This window comes from Danio aesculapii, chromosome 8 (genome assembly GCF_903798145.1).
Source record: "Danio aesculapii chromosome 8, fDanAes4.1, whole genome shotgun sequence".
Lineage (NCBI taxonomy): Eukaryota > Metazoa > Chordata > Actinopteri > Cypriniformes > Danionidae > Danio > Danio aesculapii.
Window position 1 is genome coordinate 35,647,638 of NC_079442.1, and position 23,583 is coordinate 35,671,220.

General features: G+C 32.4%; 1 protein-coding gene across 2 annotated transcripts in view; it reads left to right on the plus strand.

The window, feature by feature from the left end:
- prkcz (protein kinase C, zeta) overlaps positions 1–23,583 on the plus strand; it is a 206,199-nt gene that overhangs the window by 141,936 nt on the left and 40,680 nt on the right. For both annotated transcript variants that reach the window (XM_056463849.1, XM_056463850.1), the window contains 6 exons: positions 3,882–4,013; positions 7,978–8,074; positions 9,826–9,884; positions 10,565–10,753; positions 17,757–17,854; positions 21,365–21,451. In XM_056463849.1, coding sequence (XP_056319824.1) covers positions 3,882–4,013; positions 7,978–8,074; positions 9,826–9,884; positions 10,565–10,753; positions 17,757–17,854; positions 21,365–21,451 — 662 coding nt within the window. The remainder of the gene's footprint in view (positions 1–3,881; positions 4,014–7,977; positions 8,075–9,825; positions 9,885–10,564; positions 10,754–17,756; positions 17,855–21,364; positions 21,452–23,583) is intronic.

Below are 23,583 nucleotides of genomic sequence, written 5' to 3' on the forward strand. Positions count from 1 at the left end.
TGAACTTTATTGAGCATGTCTGGGCTAATATGGAAGAGGCATTGAAGATGAATCCAAAAAATCTTGATGAACTCTGGGAGTCCTGCAAGAATGCTTTCTTTGCCGTTCCAGATGATTTTGTTAATAAGTTATTTGTCGTTTGTCAGGTAGTTTATATGCTATGTTTGAAGCAAAACTAAATTAATTAGATAATTATGTGAATTATATGAATACATTTGGCTTTCCGAACACAGTTTTAATATGCTAATTACGTTCTCATTTTAATACTTTACAAGTTGCAAAATTAAATTGAAAATATAAAAAAGTGGAGGAACTATGATGTCAAATTGTATGCAAAAACCGGCAAGTGAGTTAGCATTTTAGCAGTTCCGGTTCCCTCGTCCCAAAGTCAATGGTTTTTTTCAATAGGATTTCAGTTATATCGCTTTGTGGCTAACACAAGCTAAAGATACTTTCACGTTTTATTCTACGATATAAAACACATCAGTTACACCACACTCTTGATTATTTTAAATCGGTTATGCTTCTTTCATAAGACGGTCGCTAAATGGGACTACAGGCAGTGTCAGAGACATTATAAGTCATCAAGCTGAACTGGTCTGGAACGCAGCCCGCTCGCGTTGGGCATTTGGATTTTTCTGTTATTTAGGTAGTTTCATGAATAGTTTTTTATAGTTTGTAGTATTTTTCTAATTGGCAATTCATATTGTGTGTAGATAATGCCTTCACTTGTAAAGACCGTCAAGACAGATTAAGTTGTTGATCATTTATTTTAACTAAACTATATTATGGAGATAATGCTTATCAGTGCAGCCTGTCTCTCTTTCCTTCTGTCAGTAATGCAAACGCGTGAATAAATATGTAAGAAATGCATACATATTAACTGTCATTTTAACGTGATCAATAGATTTTTTTCTGTCGGTTTTTTTCTTCATCTGGACACATTTAACTTTGCCATAACTGCAATATTTACACTCCTCCTTAAATTTTTAAACCTTCTTAGCATATGTGACTGTATGAGCTGCTTTTCGCTGTACTTCGTGACAAAAAAAAGAATATTGAATGTTCTGTGTCCATGATGGAACTTGCAGGCATATAGACTTGTCCCTCACACCTCATTTCTGTAGTCTGTTACTAAGGTAAGCGGGCTGTGTGCAAGCGAGTCTTATTTAGTCTTATGATAACACTTTGCAGGCACTTTTGTACATACAGTTTCAAAACTTTTACAACAATCGTAAAGCAAAACAAGATGTATTTCCCACATAAAGAAACTATCCAAAAGGCACGTAGGTCAATACAGATGTGTTCTTGCATATTTATTTGTTTATAAATGTAGCATGGATTATAATATAATAAACCGAGAGACTAAATCTTTATTATGGACCATATTTCTAAAAATAAGCTTGAAAAGTTGTCTGTAGCAGATCCAAAAGATCCAAAAGTGCTAAAAGTTGTACTGTCGTGTGAGTATTATCCAGCTGGACAAAATGTGTAAGTGTAATGAACAGTGTTTGAACGCAGATCTTAATATTTTTAATCTTCGAAAAGCCTATGGGAAAATCCTATGGGGATTTTATAGAGGGAACCAGTTTTATGCTAGCAGCCTATTAGCCTACAAGGTGACGTCATAGTTCAACCACTCTATACTCAATTTGAATTAATGTCTGTAACTTACAAGCAAAAATGGTAGTAAAATAATTATTCAAATGTTATTTACCATAATTGCATTTAGAAAAATAGGATTGCATTTTCATCATACACCCAGTTTTGCCAGTAATGCATTACAAGTAATGCAATTCATGTGATAATATTACTTTTTTAGTTTAACTAATTAGCTTATAAAAATAAACAGCTGAATTAAAATGAGCATACCTGTAGTCACGTTGAATCACACACTCAATGAGAGAATGCAGAAACAGACAGAAACCAAGATGGCAGAACCTTACATTTCTGGGATGGAAGTATTCTCATTATTCTGAATGGATCAAAGAAAGGGATAAGGGGATAGTGTCAATGGACAGTGAGTTTACTTCAATAATAAGACAAAGGAGCAAGCACATTGCTTTACACTCATTAATCTGTATACGTATACGTCATGTATAGCTGGAGGCTCAGGAAGTTCTCAGAAGACATTATCCTACATTATTATTTTTTTTTATTGTTTTTAAGGTAAATGAAGGTGTAGGCTATATAGTGCACCGTTAATTGCAGAGAAAAAATAAAAAGAAGAAAAAAATCCTGCAGGTTCTGAACGTGATCAAACCTCAGCCAGGTTAGAAAAAGAAACGCAAAAAAACTCAAAAGTAATGTAATTCTTCACTTATCATAAAAAGTAACTAAGTAACACAACTAGTTACTGTTTTGGAGAGTTACTCAATATTGTAATGAATTACTTTCAAAAGTAACTTTCCCCAACATTGTGTACACCATGGTATGTTTGCAGCAAAGTTCAATCCGTATTTCCAAATGCATTCAATTTAGGTACGTTTATTACGTTTTCAGTTTCATTTTGTATGTTTGTGTATAATATTGTATGTAATTTACATATTAAAACTGTGGACGGAAACCTCAAATGTAAATGAGTGTTATTTAATTTTCATTTTCATTTCACTCCAAACTTTGCACATATGTCTTGGAAATGCAAATCTAAATACAGAAATACTTTGCTGTTTACACTTAGAATTGAATTTTGCTATTGATATGCTTCCATAATTTAGCATGCCCTCTTGTGTCCTTGTGTATTTTGTTGATGACTTGTATAATTCTCTCTCTGTTGAAATTCTGCAATCATACAGCGAAAACCTTTTTATTACAACTTTGTGTTCCGCTCAGTAGACAGATGGAGAACCTCACGACAAACTGAGCTAAAGATATTTTCATTTATGACTCACATTGTGCGTGTGTATAAGCAGGTGTGTGTTTGTGAGAGCAGGTGCGCATGTGAGCAGGTGTGTGTGTGTGTGTGTGTGTGTGTGTGTGTGTGTGTGTGTGTGTGTGTGTGTGTGTGTGTGTGTGTTTGTTTGAAACGGTAATGTTGGTTCGAGCGCTGTCAGCAGAGTCCTCTGATCCGCCGTCTCTGGATTTTAAACAAAATCTGTTGAAAGCATTTGCTTGGCCTTAAATATGTGCAGGTGCTGAGTGTGTGTTTGCTGGACACTGATGGCTTGCTATTTTACCAGTGCATGATGTCAATACAATACATTAAGTATGGTGTGTGTTTGTCTTGGCAATGTCCTGTTAGAAATGGTTTAAGTTTAGTCTATTAAACATTCAGTTCAAATTCTTCAGTTTTTCTGCTTATCATCATTATTATGTATTATTATTATTGTTATTATTATTATTATTATTATTATTGTAATTGTACAGGGTGGGCCATTTATATGGATACACCTTAATAAAATGGGAATGGTTGGTGATATTAACGTCCTGTTTGTGGCACATTAGTATACTGTACGTGAGGGAGCTTGTAAATAACTCATGAAAGAATAAAGCTACGTTAAAACTAAGCACACCATTGTTTTTTCTTGTGAATGTCCTAATAAGTTTATTGAGGTGTATCCATATAAATGGCCCACCCTGTAATAATAAATAATCAATTCATTGCATTCTTATCAAGTAGATTTGCAAAACAAAACAAAAACTACCAAAAAATGACTCCAACATTTTGATCATTCGTGTATTTTCTATGTTATTTATAGCAGTTTTACTTCAGCACTTCTGGTAAAGTCAGGATGGTGGACTGATGTGTGTTATCTGCTCATGTGATTTCTGGAGGACATCCTTTTTTCCTAATAGTTTACTTAAGTTTGTAGTGAGCAGATTTTCTCATTCACTTGCTAACCTGATCACAGATAAAGACAGTGTGTGTGTGTGCGTTTCAGAAAGCGTACTGTGGCCACTGCAGTGAGAGGATATGGGGACTGGGGCGTCAGGGCTACAAGTGTATCAACTGCAAGCTGCTGGTCCATAAACGCTGTCACAAACTCGTCCCGCTGACCTGTCAAAGGCATATGGTGAGTCCACAAATATTATTAATTAAAAAAAAAATACTATTTATAGTTATATTGATTTTATATTTAATTTATATTTATATACAGTTGAAGTCAGATTTATTAGCCCCCCTTTGATTTTTTTTCTTTTTTTTATATTTCACAAATGATGTTAAACAGAGAAAGGACATTTTCACAGTATGTCTGATAATATTTTTTCTTCTGGAGAAAGTCTTATTTGTTTTATTTTGGCTAGAATAAAAGCAGTTTGATTAGCCCAAGCAGCAAAATGATTAGCCCCTTTAAGCTATATATTTTTTCGATAGTCTACAGAACAAACCATCGTTATACAATAACTTGCCTGATTACCCTAACCTGCGTAGTTAACCTAATTAGCCTAGTTAAGCCTTTAAATGTCACATTAAGCTGTATAGAAGTGTCTTGAAAAATATCTAGTAAAATATTATGTACTGTCATCATGGCAAAGATTAAATAAATCAATTTTTAGAAATGAGTTATTAAAACTATTATGTTTAGAAAATGTGTTGATTAAATGTTCTTTCTGTTAACAGAAATGTAGGAAAAAATAAACAGGGGGGCTGATAATTCAGGGGGCTAATAATTCTGACTTAAACTGTATAAATATCTCGTCAGCTGTTGCTTTCTAGTTGCTTTAGTTTCTAACTGTTTCTATTAAAATATTTATTTTTATATATTATTTATCTACATGTTTAAATATTTTTTTTTAGATAATAATTTTTTTGACATTTTTGTTGTGATAATCACTTCATTAAGTTCCTCTACTGTTGAAAATGTCATTATATTATTATTCATTGCAGTGTTTTTTGTCCTGTGCTCGATTTTCTCTTTCCTCTAAAGTGTTGCTGGGATTTCCAACAGTGTTTCAAAGATCAGTCTTGTGGAATTTGTCAGATGATAACACTGTCTTGTCAGGAGTGAATTGATTCTCTGCTTAAACACAATGTCGAAAATCACAGATTTAAAACTGTTACATCTCAACAACACCTTCTGGGAGAAACAGTTTCTGCATATGTCAGACATTCAGTATGAAATTCAACACTGAACACTGAAATCCAATAGTTTGAAATCCAATAATTGTAGTTGTTTTTATTCTTATTCTATATAATATTTTATTTAACATTTATAAAATATTTAACAAAACAATACCAGTACCAATAAAGAGAAAAAAAAAGTACATAACAATTGACAATAACATATTCCCATCACTGGGAAACATCCATACACTTTCGTTCACACACAAACACTACGGACATTTTAGCCTACCCAAATCACCTACAGCGCATGTCTTTGAACTGTGGGAGAAACCGGAGCACCCAGAGGAAACCCACGCCAACATGGGGAGAACATGGGGCTTTTACCAGCGTCATTTTTGCTGTGAGGCGATCGTGCTACCCACTGCGCCACCATGATGCCAATGACTTTATTATTATTATTGTTTTTTATTAAATGAAATAAAAGCATTCGCTATAGGTGGATTGAGTAAACAAATGGCCTTAGTGTATTAGTGTGTGTTAATGAGTGTTTGGGTGTTTCCCATTGCTGTGATGCGGCTGGAAGAGCATCCACTGTGTGAAACATATGTCGATAGTTGGTGGTTCATTCCACTGTGGTGACCCCTGATTAATAAAGGGACTAAGCCGAAGGAAAATGAACGATTGAATGAAATAAAAAATTACAAAAATAAATTCACTTTATAAACTGCAATAGTTGCTTAATACTAAAATGTTACTGAAATAAAATTGCCAGCTGTATTTTGGGTTACACTTTAGTTTAGGCAACGATTGATGTTATTAACTACTGGCTTATTACCTACCTATTATTAAGACATTAGCTGTTCATTGATAGTGCTAAAGTATGATCTTAATCTGCATCTCTAATCCCACTCAAAACCTAAACCCAACTTTTACCTTACTAACTGTCAGGGCTTGACATTAACACCAGCCAACCTGCCAAATGCGTTTAGATTTCAGCTGTGGCGGGTTAGACAGTCACTCCCACTAGCCACTTTGGCTGGTTGAAGATAAGTTTTAAATGGTAGTTTTCTTAAAAAGCAAAGTGCAACCATAAGGCTTGCCCAATGAAGGGTCTGCGTGAGAGATATTCAATACAATAATAACTGTGTTCGTGTAAGTAAAAGAAGCAGTTGAATACCGAATGAGAGGATGACCACACACACAGTCAGACACAGATGATCCTGAAGCACTGACGAGGGCTTCAGTGTCAAGGCTGATTTCAGGTGATGTGATGCACGCAAGTGTTTAAAAGTTTCAAAAGGAAATGGTTCCTTGCACAAAGCATACATGCATGGAAACATAACTGGTGTTATGTTATGTTAAAAGAGTTGGTTCTCTTTTAAATAGATTGAACAAAAACTGACGAATGTGCACCCACAGTCCTTTCACTTTAACCTTTCACGTGATCATCCTTTTACATTTACACACAGTATGTTTTTCACCTGCTTTCTTTTGCTTACAGTTATTTTGGACTAAGAATGATTTAATTTATTTATTTTTGGTGTGGCTGGAGAAAAATTTGTTAATTTTTTTGTGTTGAGCCCTTAAAAGTCATGTGGAATAAAAGCTAATTGCAATGTGACACAAAAAGCTAAATGAATGAGGAGGTATGGGGAAACAACACAACATTAAATCAAGTAATTTAAGCATGCCAAAGTCAAACTTTGTGCATATAAAATATATGGGTCAGTTGGCAATTCTGTGTGGAGTTTGCATGTTCTCCTCTTGTTGGCGTGGGTTTCCTCTGGGTGCTCCGGTTTTCCCCACAATCCAAAGAAATGCGCTATAGGTGAATGGGGTAAGCTAAAATTGGCCGTAGTGTATGTGTGTGTGCATGAGAGTGTATGGGTGTTTCCCAGTGATTGTTTGCAGCTGGAGGGGTATCTGCTGGATACGTTGGCGGTTCATTCCACTGTGGTGACCCCTGATTAATAAAGGGACTAAGACGAAAAGAAAATGAATGAATGAATGAATGAATGAACAACAAAATTGTGGCTAGTCAACTCTATGTCGAGTGGCTAGTAATGTTGGAAAACTACTTGCCACAGTGGCTGGTGATCAAAAAAGTTAATGTCAAGCCCTGTTAACTGTTAATAAACAGCTAATTAGTAGTTTTATAAGCTAGTAGTGTTAGTTAATAGTTTATTCATGAGGTGAATTGATACCTAAACTAAAGTGTTACTATATTATGTGGTAAATATTGTGCAACATGATCGAATTCACTTTAGTTCTCATCTGTTTTAATTAGACGAAATGCAAACACAAATTTTTATATCTTTTTTTTCAATTAGTTACAGTATGTTAGAATACACTGTAAAACATCCGTTTGAGGAAAGCTATTGCTACAAACCATTTAAGTTCAAAAACTAATCCTAATGAGTACTGTGAACTTAATCCATTTAAGTAAATGAAGCAATTTGAGCACAGTAAAAGCCAACAAATGAGGAGAACTCAAACAAACTGAGTACTGTAAAACCCAATAAGTTAAGGCGACTCAAACCATTTGAGGAAACTGATTGCTACTAACACTTTAAGTTAAAAGACTAATCTATATGAGTACTGTGAACTTACCCCATTTAAGTTGAAGTAATGAGGTAATTCATTAACTCATTACCTTCAACACTGAGTTCAAAACACTTTTCAAATGAGTAGAATTAACTTTGTCAATTTTGAGTTAACTACACTCATTTCATTTGATAAAGTTGACTGTTGGGTTTTACAGTGTATCAGTAAATTCATTCAAGATATGACAGATTATTAAAAAAATAAACATCTTCTTGTATTTCCAAAAATATTAAAAAGCACCTTTCATAAAGAAAGTAAATAAGGTCGATTTTGATTCACATTAGAGTAACTGAAATTGTGATTTAAAGAGAAAACGCTCCTGTAAAGCACATCTGTGTCTTCATCATCATCTGTGTTGTTTTGCGCAGGATCCAGTCATGCCATCACAGGAGCCGCTGGTAGACGATGATAAAAGTGGAGAAGAAGTGGAGCTTCCCCCTGAGGACCCCGAGGACACAGACGCAAGTAGGTCTCCATCTCCATCTCTGTGTGCGTGTTTAGTGCTGTTTCTGTGAGTATCGGGGTCAGTGTGTCCTCTATCTGCCACTGAGGGCTCTGCTGACTGTAGGAGACTGGAGTTCATCAGCTGAGAGGAATTCACTTTCGCACGCTTGAGAGAAACAGAGATGTGTGTGTGTCTGTCTCACAGAGCGGTCTGTGGCTCCCCCTGCTGGAGGCAGTGCTTCAATCGTTTGCAAGCTTTTAGAAATCAATAAACAAAATGGAAATTCATAATAATAATATTTATTATTATTATTATTATTGTTATTATTATTGATGTAGATGTTTTTTTAAATGCTTTTTTTCTATCTAAAATATAAAATAAAATAATACAATTGTTATTGTTGTTGTTTTTTTTTTATGATGGTTATAATGATGGTGCAGTCATGGTGGTGCAGTGGGTAGCACGGTCGCCTCACAGCAAGAAGGTCACTGGTTCAAGTCCCGGCTTGGTCAGTTGACATTTCTGTGTGGAGTTTGCATGTTCTCCCCATGTTCGTGTGGGTTTCCTTCAGCTGCTGCGGTTTCTCACACAGCCCAAAGACGTCTGCTATAGGTGAATTGAATAAGCTAAATTGGTCGTAGGGTATGAGTGTAAATGCAAGAGTGTATGAGTGTTTCCCCGTGTTGGTTTGCAGCTGGAAGGGCATCCGCTGCAAAGAACATATGCTGGATAAGTTGGCGGTTCATTCCACTGTGGCAACCTCTGATTAATAAACGGACTAAGCCGAAAAGAAAATGCATGAATGAATGAATGATGATGATGATGATGATAATGACGATTATTATTATCAATGTAATATTAATATTATTGCTGATAATTATATAATAATTAATATAATGCATTATTTATTAAACAAATTATGTTGCATCTGTCTTCTCTCCACATATATATTATTATTTTGTTATTATCATATTATTATATATAATATAATATTTTATATATATATTAAGTATAATATGATATTATTGTCATTATTTTAATGTTCAAATACTGTCTCTTTACTCTGCTATAGATTCCTATGTTAAATGTTTAATAATAATAATAATCATCATATAATTATAATAATACAATATTTTCAAATAGTAAATAAAACTAATTGATTATTTTACTGTTGCATTAAAGTGCTTATAAAGTACAAAGCTTAGTATAAACAATAACAGCAAATGAAATTGATTATATTATCCATAAAAAATATAATGTTGTTATTATTTAATTTATTTACTCAAAATAACTTGACAAATAACTCATTTGCTCAAATAGTTTCTTTTGACTTTGCTATAAATTGACATACTTAATGTACAATAATAATAATAATATTAATTATTAATAATTAAATGACATTTCCAAATATTTAATAAAATATTTTCAAGTAATTAATAAATAAATTGATTATTTTACTGTTTTAAAAGCATTAAAACGCTTTATCTGTTTTATAATAAGCTTAGGACTAATAATAATAATACATGATATTGTTTAATATTCTTCTCTCTCTTTCTCTAGTTCAGTTAAATGTGTGTTTTATTGGAATCATAAACAGTTACTTCTATTATCCAAACAATTGCAGCTTCGCTACAGTAATACAATTGTGTACAATAACAACGCATAAATATTTATATTTAAAGAACTTCTAAGAGAAGAATAACATGAACAGCATAAAAGAAAAAAAATAACAGTCAGTGGAAAATTTAATTTCTTATTCTCTGTCTTTCAGTTCCAGTCCCTTTCTTAGCACACAACCGGAAAGTGGAGAAAGCTGAAGATGATTCAGAGGTGAGATTAATAAACACTCAGAAACAGGCTCACATTCTCAATAACACATATAATCTATACACACATCTTTACTCTGCTGTTTGAGAGCAGTGTTAAATGTACATGTATAAGGTTGAAGTCACAATTATTCGCCCCCTTGTGATTTTTTTTTAATTTATTTTTCCTTTTCCAATATTTCCCAAATGATGTTTAACAGAGCAAGGAATTTTTCACAGTATTTCCTAAATATTTTTTCTTCTGGAGAAAGTCTTATTTGTTTTGTTTTTGCTAGAAAAAAGCAGTTAAAATTTTTTTTAAAAGCATTTAGGGTCAATATTATTAGCCTCCTTAAGCAATAGATTTTTTCGATTGTCTACAGAACACACCATCATTATACAATAATTTGCCTAATTACCCTAACTTGCCTTATTAACCCAGTTAAGCCTTTAAATGTCACTTCAAGCTGAATACTAGTATCTTGACAAATATCTAACAAAATATTATTTACTGTCATCATGGCAAAAATAAAATAAAGGTATTAGAAATTAGTTATTAAAACTATTATGTTTAGAAATATGTAAAAAAAAAAAAAAAACTTCTCTCTGTTAAACAAAAATTAGGGGAAAAAATAAATGGGGACTAATAATTCAGGAGGGCTAATAATTCTGACTTGAAAATGTATGTGTGTCGTTTCCTCACAGGACCTGAAGGCGGTGGTGGACGGTATCGAGGGCATTCAGATCTCTCAGTGTCTCGGTTTGGGGGATTTCGACCTGATTCGGGTCATAGGCAGAGGCAGTTACGCTAAAGTGCTGCTTGTCCGGCTCAAGAAGAACGAGCAGATTTACGCCATGAAGGTGGTGAAGAAAGAGCTGGTTCATGATGATGAGGTAAAACACTGTCACGAACACAGAGGCTGCGGTTTATACCTTTAACTGCACTTTTCTTGTTCATCAATTGTAAAAATTAGATTGTAAATATTTGTAGTATTATCATAGGGATAGTTCACACAAAAATGTCAATTCTGTTATCATTTCTTTCTTCTTTTATTTTTTTTTGAAAAATGTTGGAAACTCTTGACTTTATATGTTTTTTTTTTTCCTCCTATGGATGTCAGGTTTTCAACATTCTTTAAAATATCTTCTTTGTTTTTAATAGAAGAAATAAACTCATAAAAACAAGTTTAAATCAAAAGGGAGTAAATTTTTACTAAAAGTTCCTAATAGTGTGATAATTGCTTCAGAATAATCTCTCCTTCCAAGTGAATTTTACCAATACTACTTTCAGGTGTGTGTATAATCTTTATTAAAGGGATAGTTCATCCAAAAATGAAAATTAACTCACTCAAGTGGTTCTATATGAGTTTCTTTCTTCTGTTGAACACAAAACAAGAATTTTGGTAACCTGAAAAAAACAAATACTATGGAAGTCAATGGTCACATGTTTCCAACATTCTTCAAAATATCTTCTTTTATGTTCAACGAAAACAAAACAAATTTCTGGTTTGGAAAATACTGGTTAGGAACAAGTCGAAGGTGAGTAAACAATGTCTGAAATTTTTTTTTTTGGTGAACTATCCCTTTAAGTGCAAATTTCAAGAGCTTTTGGCCACTTCAAAGACTGGGTGATCTTTTTATTTATTAGTTTATTTTTTATTCTGTGGTAAATTATCTGTTGTTGTTCTCATAATAGCTATTAAACTCATACAAAATGATATTCAAGCTCAAGCTTTTTTTAAATTATGCAAAGCCTTATTTTTCCATCCATTTTAGGCCATGGAAATACAACTTTTTAGTCAGTGAAAGAAAGTCAGGGATTTTTACATTTGGCTAAAAATGGGAACCCACATATTTATAGTAATGTGTATAATTAAGCAGGATTCCTTTATAAATATTAATAGAATACAATTGTACTTATACGCAAATCAAAAATTGTCCACAAGAAGGGTGCAGTACTATAGAAATTGTTAAATTAAAGCAAAACCATATTACCTACAGAAATCTTGTTGAAACCTACAGAGCATTGTACACCAGTTATTAATGATTATACACTGAATAAATAGCATTTATTAAAGTTTATGTGGTTTGGAATTGGTCCGATATGTTTCGGGGAAAAAATGTGATATTTAATATTGAAAAATGAAGATTGACACCATAATTCTGCACGTTGTATTTTGTAAGTATAGTTGTATTGGCGAGCAGTAGGTGGTGCTGTGGGACTGTGCTCAGTTTCTATCACTAAATCCTCCCTCTATCACTCGCTTCACTTGTAGTTCACCTTCAGGGTTCTTCACCAGCATATTTGTACTAAACATAAAAACACATTAGTCTTATTTTTTAGAACGTTAATTGAAGCTTATGATCATTTATATTAATGTTTTCCTGAACATGGTTAAAAAAAACCCCAAGCTATTAGAAATAGCATTTTTAAAATTGCCACAGAAGTTCCGATTACTCACTTTGTCACAATAATTACATGCGTCAGTTGCCTTTAAAGCAGCCTTCTTGCGCCCACATTCAAACTGCCAGAGTTAAGATATTGATTTTATATGCATTTTTATATATATATATATATATATATATATATATATATATATATATATATATATATATATATATATATATATATATATATATATATATATATATATATATATATATGTATACATATATATATGTGTATATATAGGTTCTTGCGAATGAACCTTTCATGGGAAATTTGTCAAATTAAGCAAACTGAAAGATCTTATGTTGATGCAGAATTATTATAATAAGTAATTTATTGTTTAAAAGTTTGGGTTTCGCAAAATGCATTTAATTATTACTTTTATTTAGCATTTAATTGATGAAGTGTTACACATGATTGCTATTTGGAAAATACTTAACAAATACAATTTGATACACACCAATGCATGTTGATGTTATACACTACCTGTCAAAAGTTTGGGGTCAGTAGGATTTTTAAATGTTTTAATATAAGCTTATCCTACTCACCAAGGCTGCATTTATTTAATCAAAAATACAGTAGAAATGGTAAAATTGATACACTTTCAGCTTCATTACTCCAGTCTTTCAGATCCTTTCCAATCCTTCAGAAATCACTCTAATATTAATTATTATTGTTACTAATATTATTATTAATAATGGTAACAGTAATAAAAGCAATAATGACTGGAGTAATAATTTCATTTGAAACTACATACAATAAGCAGTAAAATTTTTATATTTAACAATTTATTTACATTTAATAATGCTGCCTTGATGAACAGAATAATTTTCTTTAAAAAAAAAACATAAAAAAAACTAACCTTAAACTTTTGACCAGTATATATTTAGTATGAATACTGTATATATACAGTTGAAGTCATAATTATTAGCCCCCCTGTTTATTTTTTCCAGAATTTCTGTTTAACGGAGAAAAGATTTTTTCAACACATTTCAAAACATTATAGTTTTAATAACTCATCTGTAATAACTGATTTCTTTTAACTTTGCCATGATGACAGTGAATAATATTTGACTAGATATTTTTCAAGACACTTCTACACAGGTTAAAGTGACATTTAAAGGCTTAACTAGGTTAATTAGGTTAACTAGTCAGATTAGGGTAAATAATGATGGTTCGTTCTGTAGACTATCGGTGAAAAAATCTAGCTTAAAGGGGCTAATAATTTTGACCTTAAAATGTTTTTTAAAAAATTAAAAACTGCTTTTATTGTAGCTGAAATAAAACAAATAAGACTTTCCCCGGAAGAAAAAAATATTATCAGACATACTGTGAAAATTTCCTTGCTCTGTTAAACATCCTTTGGTAAATATTTAAAAAAGAAAAAAAAATTCAAAAGGGGGCTAATAATTCTGACTTCAACTGTGTGTGTGTGTATGTGTGTATATATATATATATATAGCTTTTTTAGGTTATTGCTAATTAATTTCAGATAGAAAAGGGTTAGATTTTCTATCTAATATAACTAAATGAAATATTGTATGTACTTGTTATTGTAGTTTTGTAGGAAGTTCTATTTTATCAAGTTGTTTATTTGTTGTTTAAAGGTTTGATGTCAGCAAAATGCAATTTTAAAAGAAAAAATAGTTAATAATATTAATAATAACAACAACAACATAATATTGTAATTGAATAAACCTCTGAAATAAAAATCACTTTTCTGCCAAAATGAAAAAACAAACAAACATTGTTTTTATCATCGAAAATAAAAAGAAATGTTTCTTGAGCACCAAATTATCATAATAGTAAGATTTCTGTAACATGTAATAAATCACATGTTGTGCAATAAAATATGAAAACAATTAGTTTATTGTCCTTTTGTTCTATATACAGTAGTTAAAGCCACTTAATATATAGCAAGACCAAATTAATTGTGATCCATAAATCCATCCATCTTTGCCTAAGCATAAAACATTTAACAATATATCCCACTTTTGTACGCAAGTGCATTTATTCATATCACGAGTAAAGCCTTTGAATGCAATACAATTTGAACATGTGCTAAAATCACTCATATAGCACATTATTGTACTATCTTTTGTTTGTCCAATAAAAGAGAAGCCAAGTTTCAGTGCGCTACAGCATTAGTCATATCTCTTTCTTTCTCTCTCTGTAAATGAAACCTGATATGTGTGAACAGGCGTCAAATAGAAAGACAAACTCAACTCTACGCCTATTCATCACAAATTCAACTTTGTACAGTCAAAGCTATTGTGTCTTTGTAAAACTTGGCTCGGCGAGGAACTGTCACGAATGAAGTTCAGGAGGAGCAGAGGTCCTTCCAGACATGCATTCGACCTCGCAGTAGATACAAACAATGAAATCGTTTCTTGGAACGTTGGTGATTCTTCAAGGAATGGGCCATTTTTCTGTTATATTAAATGGTGTGTGTGTTTTGCAAGTGTATGTTGAGCAGTCAAGGAGGTTTGATAAATCTGAAACCTTAAAGGGGTAATTCAGGCAGAATTGAGATTTTGCTGTTAATTTACTCATCGTCAGGCCATCTAAGATTTTTGTTATTTATTTAGTAGAATGTTGAAGAAGATTTCCTTGGAAATTCATAAAATACAAGTCAACAACAACTGACACATTAAGATAAAAAAATCATAGCCCAAACTAAACTAATACCAGTAGTTTCTGTGCAAGAAGTTTAATATTATTCCCTCTGATTATTATTTTCCCATATATGTATATGCGGTATTCATTTTTGTGAGTGCAGGTCTTTAAAAAGGTCTTAAAAAGTGACTTATTCCTACTATAAAATGGTTTTGACTAAATAAACCATGGATAAATGTCAAATATGTAAAAAATGATTAAATAAAAGTAGGCGACGCAGTGGCACAGTAGGTAGTGCTGTCGCGTCACAACAAGAAGTTCGCTGGTTCGACCCTCGGCTGGGTCAGTTGGTGTTTCTGTGTGGAGTTTGCATGTTCTCCCTGCGTTCGCGTGGGTTTCCTCCGAGTGCTCCGGTTTCCCCCACAGTCCAAAGACATATACAGGTGAATTGGGTAGGCTAAATTGTCCGTAGTGTATGAGTGTGAGTGAGTGTGTATGGATGTTTCCCAGAGATGGGTTGCAGCTGGAAGGGCATCTGCTGCGTAAAACATGTGCTGGATAAGTTGGTGGTTCATTCCGCTGTGGCAACCCCAGATTAATAGAGGGACTAAACCTAAAAGAAAATGAATGAATGAATAAATAAAAGTATTCAGATACAAATCTCCCAGTGATGGGTTGCAGCTGGAAGGGCATCCGCTGCGTAAAAAAAACGTGCTGGATAAGTTGGTAGTTATTCCGCTGTGGCAACCCTGGATTAATAAAGGGACTAAGCTGAAAAGAAAATGAATGAATGACATACAAAATATGTGAAAAAAGCAGCAAAGACATTTCTAATATTAATTTTAAAAAAGCTTTATATTTTTAACTGACTAGTTTATTCATGTCTGTATGTATGTATATATATACATACATATATAAAACTCACCTGCCACTTTATTAGGTACACCTTACTAGTACCGGGCTGGACCCCTTTTTGTCTTGGCATAGATTCAACAAGGTACTGGAAATATTTCTCAGACATTTTGGTTCTTTTTGACATGATAGCATCACACAGTTGCTGCAGTTTTGTCGGCTGCACATACATGATGCAAATCACCCATTTAACCACATCCCAAAGGTGCTCTGTTGGTTTGAGATCTGGTGACTGGAGTCCATTTGAGTACAGTGAACTCATTGTCATGTTAGAGAAACCAGTCTGAGATGATTCGTGCTTTATAACATGGCACGTTATCACTGGATATTTTATCTTTTTCTGACCATTCTTTGTAAACCCTAGAGATGGTTGTGCGAGAAAATTCTAGTGGATCAGCAGTTTCTGAAATACTCAGACCAGCTCATCCGACACCAACAACCATGGCACGTTCAAAGTCACTTAAATCACCTTTCTTCCCCATTCTGATTCGGTTTGAACTGCAGCAGATCGTCTTGACCATGTCTACATGCCAAAGTTGCAACCATGTGATTGGTTGATTAGAATTTTGCATAAACAAGCAGTTGGACAGATGTACCTAATAAAGTGGCCAGTGAGTGTGTGTGTGTGTCTGTGTGTGTATTTACATAATATACAAAATATACTAAATTTTTTTATATTTTTAATTTTTCTGTATTTTTGTAAGTTTTATTATTTAAATATTTTATAAAAATAATATTATTTTATAATAAGTATTAGTATATTAAGTTTTTAATATACATATTTTTAATAAGTACTGTAATAAGTTTAATAAGTACTGTATTAGATACCAAGTATTCCATTAGGGGGAGGAGTGCGACACGGCCAGAAACAAATGAAGAAATGTAGGAAACTTTATATAAACACAAAATCATCATCTGTTTCTCTTCATGTCTTTATGCTGAAACTGCTTTCCTGTAATCTGCTTTCCACTCATCCAGGAAATTAAATTGCTCTGATTTTGGAAATCAGACAGTGTGTGTGTGTGTGTGTGTGGGTGTGGGGGTGTGTGGGTGGGTTGTGTGTGTGTCAAGTTTTGCCTACACCGTGAGGCCAAATATCCCACGAGGAATACGACTTAATAAACATGCTAATTAAAATCTCCAAATCCAAAAAGGTCTCTGTTATAGTGTAACACTTAAGGTCAGGGGATAGAAAAAAACGCCATTAGCTCTGCTTAAAAACACTAGTCGCCAATGAAAACTTCCAGACATGAGAGAAAAACAAACGTGAAGTCTCTTATTTCACCCTTCCCCTCTCAAAAGACACTCACTATCATTTTTCAGATCAAGTTGTTGGCTAACTGAGCTGATCATAAGTGTGTCGCAAGTGTTGACAGAGCAAAAATACTTGACTTTATCAACACATCATCGCGTTGTGTCCTCACACCCAAATACATTCTCAATGCAGATGTTTTGTAACATCCTGTCTGGACGGATTTGTGCAATTAGACTGTAAGCTTGCTTGTGAAACATGACGAATTATTGATATTGTACACGATTATTGACTGTTTCTCTTTTCTCTGTTGTCTTTCCTTTCTGCACTGTACATGTCTTTTTAAAGAGGAAGAGAAAGGTGCTTTTTTATTTCAAACTTACTCTTAATTCTGAGATTTGACTCCCCACAGTGACAGCATGCAATAGTGCCAAGTGTTTTCCGCTGTTAAACGATCAATAGATCAGGTTTTTCTCAGAAAACACAGGCTTGTTTTCTTCATTATCCTGCAATAGTACCCCAGTAGAGGCGGTGAAACATCATGTCCTCTCCTCTAGTTCTTAGAAAGCACTGAAACAGATTGTTGTCATGTTTTTTTGCAATTCATTATTCATGTTAAGTCAAATGTCTCTCTCTTTCTCTATTTTTTTCTTTCTTTGCTGGTTTAGGACATCGATTGGGTCCAGACAGAAAAACACGTGTTTGAACAAGCATCAACCAATCCATTTTTAGTGGGACTTCACTCTTGCTTTCAGACAGAGAGCCGGTGAGAGGAAAGAATGTTTTATTCTCTTTTAATAGAACAGAAAAATAAGACTTGCACTATTTTTATTAATAAAATAAAATCACCAGAAGACAAGTGGTATATATTTATATTCACAACTATAAAGGTCTTTTTACAGCAAGGACGAGAACTATTATGATAGGACTGCTCGATTCCCAAAACATTTGGAAACAATCCTGTTTCCCATTACTGGAATCAATGGACTGAGAATTGATTCCTCAATGTTGTTGTATTTTTTCAGATTCTTTATACTCAAACTACACCAGTATAAAGTAAGCTGAAACAAAGTCCCTTTCAAGGAAAGTCTGTTCACTCGGCGGCCATATTTGACATGCCTCCAGGCTGTTCATCCAAGACCAAAATCCTATTTAAATGAATAGGGCAAGGGTGTAACTTTGGGAGATGTGGGAATGTGGGAAATATTTTCCATTTAAATCCCATTTCCTACATTTACCTACACTAAAAAAAAAAGATGATTCCTTGAATTTACTTAATTTTTTCAAGTTAAGGGGTTGTAAACAATTTGTTTATGTTGAATTTAAACAAATAAATTAAGTTGAACATTACTAAATTTAATTTGTTTGTTTAAATTAAACACAAATAAATAGTTTGCAACAATTTTGCAGACATCATTTTTTTCAGTGTACATTTAGGGACAAAATCCAGGAATAAACTTAATTAGTTGAAAACTTGAATTTCAATCTAACCTAAATATGGAAAAATATGGAAAAAAATAAAAATAAAATAAATGATAACACTCTAGAATAAAGGTCCATTAGTTAATGTATTTAATAACATGAACTAAGTATGAATAATCTTATAAAGCATCTATTATTCATACAGTATTTCAGCAATAACTAATGCGTTATTAAAATCCAAAGTTGTTTGTTAACATTAGTTAGTTAACTATGAGTTAATATGAACTAACATGATCTAATGTTATTTAACTTAAATAACATTAACTAACGTTAATAAACTTGAATAAATATCATAATAGATGCATTACTAATAGTTTGTTAATGTTGGTTAATACATTAACTGATAGACCATTATATTAAAGTGTTACCAAATAAACTAAGATAGCTGAATCACTATTTTGTAATACTATTTGCAGATTCAACAACAGCAAACTTATGTACTGTAGGCTTATATATGAAAATCCTGATCATCACTTTATTAATTGTCCTTCATCAGGGATTCTGCAGGGTCTTAAAAAGTCTTAAAATGTCTTAAATCTCAAAATCCATATTTTAGGCCTTGAAAATTTACTGAAATATTGTGTTGTTGGTCTTAAATCTTTTTAAACAGGTCTTAATTTTCTTTTGTTCATATATTGCTACCAAATCTGGCCAAAACTCATAAAAATCATACAATCATCAACAATCATCTCAATAAACTTAAACTTTTTAATGAAAAAGGTCATTTTAACTCTATTTATCATAATAGTTTAATTATTTTCCTTACAGTAACATTTGTTCAAAGTTCTCTGAAAACACCGACTTGGACAGATTGTTGTGTAAAGATTTAGTTTATTATAGTTTTTAAAACTTAACATTTGTTCATTTTTTTTATTTTAAAGAAAGTTGTATGGATACAACTAGAGCTTGCTTGTTTTTACACAATATTTAAAATATTTAGCTAAGAAATAAAATCTAAAATAGAATTTTTTTATTTTTATTAATGCATTATTGTATTGCATTAAATTATAATAATTGTTTTTGGAAAGGGCAATTAAAAATCTTTTCCATCTGGGCCCTTTGAAAAATCTCTTAGCCTTTAGCTCTTTATGGGTCTAAAATTTCATACATAATGGTTTTAAAAAGTCTTAAATTTAACTCGGTGAAACATGCAGAAACCCTGTTCATACATAAACCACTTTTAGCTAATGAAAGAATTTTTTTAATTTACATTATTGGTGCTAATTGCTGTGCTGCACACATTTCGACAGATTAGACAAGCATCCACACATGTAGACAAATTCTTTCTAACAGAAAATACTATTATTCCGACTGAGCTAATATACTGAATGAACCAATCTCTTTTTATGTTTGCATTAAAGTCAACTATTACTGCTTGCCATTTCTTAGCTTAAACGATCATTTAAATTGTATTACCTCCTAAGACTTTCACTTACTTAATGTCCAGTCTTTTTTTGGATATTAATTATGATTAAGGTACAATCGTTAATTAGTTATTTTAAACTGAACAGAGTAGCCGATTCCCCTTATGGAATGGATCCCAAACCTAGGAATCGAGCAATTGATTCTTTTTGGAATCAACTGCATATAATAATATAACATTTGTCTCAATTTAAATACTTAAGCACTAATCTGATAAAACAGACATTTCATGCACTGTCACAAATTTAAAGAACTACATGAGGGACTTTCAGACTCAAAATAATGTCATAAAGTTTATAGAGTGAATAAACACTAGTGTATAGTCCATCATTTGGGATTTTCTAAAAAGTGCAAAATCGCGCCGTTTGAAAGTCCTAAAATAAGAGATTTTAACATTGTAACTGTGGCTACTGTTTTTGGGATTGAAGAGCTTATTTATTACTAGTGTTGATTTTAAAGTAAAACAGATAGGAGTGGATCACATAATGTCAGTATAATCAGTCAATCGTGAACTTATAACAGTGCTTTAATCACAGTGACGGATAACAATGGTAAATATCAAGAGTTTTTAGTGCGTCTTTACAAGGATTACATCTTTATTGATGTTTCTGAGCTGTTTTGAGACAATCCTGCTGATTTCATCATTATGGAAATGAAGCCAAAAACTCAGTTCGTTTTCATCTATCAAAAGAGGAGTGTTCAGGTTTTGTTCTTTTATGGCTATTCATTAACACATTATCACCATTTACTTTTATTTTTGCTAGAGAGGTTTTATTATCTTGAATAAGTTCGAGTGAAATCATACACTCAAAAAAAGTTTTTTTTTTTTGCTCGTTCAAACTACTTACTTAAAATAAGCTAAACAACACAATTCTTGAGTTTTCATTGGGACAACTTAATTTTTTAATGTTCAATCCACATAAATTTGTTAAAAGTGTTAAGTTAACTCAATCAATTTGTGTTGGGACAACATGAATGAATTGTGTGGAATCCAGCATTTTTTACGGTGTAATACACTGTAAAAATGCGGAGTTCCACACAATTCCTTCATGTTGTCCCAACACAAATCGATTAAGTTAACCAAACTGTTTTTAAAAAAAGTCAAGTTGATTGAACATAAAGCAATTAATTAACTCAAAAATCTCAAGAATAGTTTTTTAGCTCATTTCAAATAAGTAGTTTAAACATTCTGCAAATATTTTTGAGTGTAGTTTTATTTTAAGAATTATCCACCAGAAAAGACAAGAAAATTGAATCTGAACTTGAGTAGTTAGTCTCTTACTAGAGCAACAGTATATCTCTCATCCATCGAGATGAAACTATAAAGAAGTACACAACAAAACCCTAATGATTGTCTCTGCTGTGTGTTCAGGCTCTTTCTAGTGATCGAGTATGTGAATGGAGGAGATCTCATGTTCCATATGCAGAGGCAGAGGAAGCTTCCAGAGGAACATGCCAGGTATGATACAGTTATTTAATTCAGGAGTTCACCGGTATGGAAGTTTTGTCTGATGCTGATAACCGATAAATCTTTATATTTGGAAACTGATAACTGATGTATTACCTGATAAATGTAATTATTAATATAGTTTTTAGCCTGACTGCAAAAAAATGCAAACAAATACAGAAATAAATCAAAATCATTACATTTTATTAAGTGACAAGCCTTTATATTTGGAAACCAGTGACTGATATATCATCTGATAAATGTAATATTGATATAGATTTATTAGTCTGACTACAATAAAATGCAACTGATAAGCCTTTATATTTGGAAACCGATAACCGATATTATTAAATGGTCCAATCCAAAAAAATTTAATCCTGATTACAACCACAATATGCAAACAAATACAAGACATACTTGCATAGATATAAGGCCACTCATATATCAAGAATCATTAATTACTTTTATTGTTTTTTTTTACTTATTTGTTCTTTTAGTGTTTATATGTTAAATATAATGGGTAATTTAGACTAGTTAAAACTGATAAGTGTATGGAAATATAAATAGATGAAATCATAGAAAATTCATAACTGTTGCTACTCAAAGTAATAAATGCACAAAATCAAATTTAATCAACCACATAGTTTATTAGTTAATAGTTCAGATAGCAAAATAAATGGACACTAGTTTGGGGTTGATAAGATTTTTTAAGGTCAGTTGTGCATTTATTTGGTCAAATGTAATAACCTTTTTAAAAACAAATTGTAGAATTTAAATTAATTCTACTAATATTCTTGTGAGGCCTCAGTGTCTTCATGCTTCAGTGTCACTTCATCCCTCAGAAACACAAGAATTTTGATGATTTGGTGCTTTTACATTACACGATAAATAAAAATAATTTAAAAGAACAGCATTCATTCAAACAGCATTCATTCAAAACTGAAATATTTTGAAACATTATAAATGTTATACACAATAATATTAAACTTTTTCTCGTATCATTTGTGTTTGTTTCGATTGACTCTGCTTGTCTTCGTAAAATGAAACTTTTTAGATTTAGAAACTTTTTTTCTCAGACTTCATAGAGGAATTTAATATTTACAGCAATCTTCAGAAGTTTTAAGCTCTGATTAAAGCTCATGCCATTCATCCGACATCAAACTTCAAAAACATGTTGCTTTAATAACTTGAAATTGTCCGTCCCGATATTTAAAGCAAGCTGGCGGCCTGTGGTTTGAATGCAGCTCTCACACCCCTCTGTTAGGCTAATATGACTGTGTATATAAAGCAGGACGATGATCAGAGCACCCCTGTAATGCCTCCTTTCACACGTCTGATAAACTGAGATCAAACACAGGCTAATTAGGTGAGTCAAGCGCACCCCGGCCGGCCCAATCAATATGCGTCCTGAGCACCACACATATGCAAATTCACATGCTAATTACGGCTAATGAGCGTAAATATTCATGAGCTGCTCCTAAAGGTCTCCTGAGCCCTTGCTGCGCACCGACATGAAGCAAACACTGCAGAACCTGATCACAAATGTCACCACTCGTTTTTCCTACTTTGAACACCTTCTTTCTTTTTATGTTTGCTTTATTTGCTAACTTTAGAAAGGCAAATGCTGAGATTGTTAGAAATCACTTGAAGAAACAAGTTAAGCATAAGTTTATTGTATATTCTGTGTTGATTTCACAAATTGTTTATTTTGACAGCTGCTTTGTTATGCTAAAAATTCATTCAATTATCTGGAATTAATATTTTCTGTAAGATATTGTGGAATAACATGGATAAAATGACATTTTGATCAACAAATCTGAATATCAGAATGATTTCTTAAGCGTTATGTGACATGATATAAAGTATATATTAAGTCAAGAAACTGCTGATGAACTGGGTAAAAACGATACGCTAATATTTATCACCATATTTTCCTGAGTTGATTGATTTCATTGAGAATTGCAAAAGAAAATGGTATTATAACATTTAAAACAAGTTTGAATATGAAAATAATACCTAATTAAATATATACTACATAACACTACCATAGGCTGTAAAAAATATTAACGTAGTGTCCGTGACGTCAAACATAGGTTTCTCAAGAGCGCAAATGAAGCTACAAGTGGGCGTGGCCAATTGTCAAC